This window comes from Protobothrops mucrosquamatus, unplaced genomic scaffold (assembly GCF_001527695.2).
Source record: "Protobothrops mucrosquamatus isolate PMUCROS unplaced genomic scaffold, P.Mucros_1.0 scaffold9084, whole genome shotgun sequence".
Taxonomy (NCBI): domain Eukaryota; kingdom Metazoa; phylum Chordata; class Lepidosauria; order Squamata; family Viperidae; genus Protobothrops; species Protobothrops mucrosquamatus.
The window spans coordinates 10,298-11,309 of record NW_015394876.1 but is presented as its reverse complement, the minus strand read 5'-3'; the positions used below and the strand labels follow the sequence as shown (position 1 = coordinate 11,309).

At 36.1% G+C, this 1,012-nt stretch overlaps 1 protein-coding gene across 1 annotated transcript in view; it reads left to right on the top strand.

Moving 5' to 3' along the window:
* Window positions 1-490: 490 nt before the first annotated feature.
* LOC107300911 (putative gastrointestinal growth factor xP4) overlaps window positions 491-1,012 on the top strand; it is a gene marked incomplete at both ends in the record, with an annotated part of 9,650 nt that continues 9,128 nt past the window's right edge. The window contains one exon of the mRNA XM_015830194.1: window positions 491-637. Within this exon, the coding sequence (XP_015685680.1) occupies window positions 491-637 (147 nt within the window). The remainder of the gene's footprint in view (window positions 638-1,012) is intronic.

Below are 1,012 nucleotides of genomic sequence, written 5' to 3'. Positions count from 1 at the left end.
AGCAGCCTGGCTAATGGGTTTTTCCTGAAATTACGTGAGTGGAACTTTTTAAAAATCTTTACTGGGAATTATTGATTCAGTTTATATAAAAGCTGCCTATTCTACACTTTCTGCAGCAGCCTTTTGTCATCAATATTAATTTTGTCAGCATTTGATAACATGTGAAGGGGAGGCAGAATCTTCCTGGCATTCCTAGTACTGTACATATTCTTTGTTACAATATTTTTACAGATGTTCATCCTCGGGTGGCCAAACTTCTTGACTGATTTATAGCGCTTTGAATCTGAGGGAAGGGGTTGCATTTGCTCCCCTGTCTAAAGCATCAACATATCTAAAGACAATTCTAGACTTGATTGATATCTGTTTTTAAGAGTATTTAGCATTCAAATTTGAGCGGAGAATTTTTTGTTTTACAAATCAAATACCCTAATGGTTTTACCCTTCCCCAAATACGTTATTATACTAGATTAATTTAGACTGTATTTAACAGTTCCAGGACAATGCCAAGTGCAACCGAATGCCAGAGTGAACTGTGGATACCCCTACATCAGTGCTAAGGAATGCTATAATAAAGGATGCTGTTTTGATTCAAGTATTGCTGGAGTCATCTGGTGTTTCTTTCCAAAAGATAATACAGGTATTGATTCAGTGATTGAAGCTATTGGTTAAGGAAAAGTCTTCGCAAAGTGATTCTCATAACCATATAAATGCAACTAGTCTAAATTACCAGCACTAAATATCTACCATCTGGAATGGGACAACTTGCTTTGGCCAATTTGCCACGGCCAACTTATTGTGACCAACTCACCAAGGGACAATTTGCCATGGGACAATTTAACAATTCAATTTAATTATTTAAAATAATTCAAATATTATTTTAATTTTTCTCATTCACATTTCATTTTTGTCCCTCCTTTTGCATTCTTTCTTTAATGACTCCATTCCACCATTTCTTTGATATTAGGGAAGCTCTTGTCCCATGGAAAGTTGTCCCGTGGCAAGTTAGCTGTGG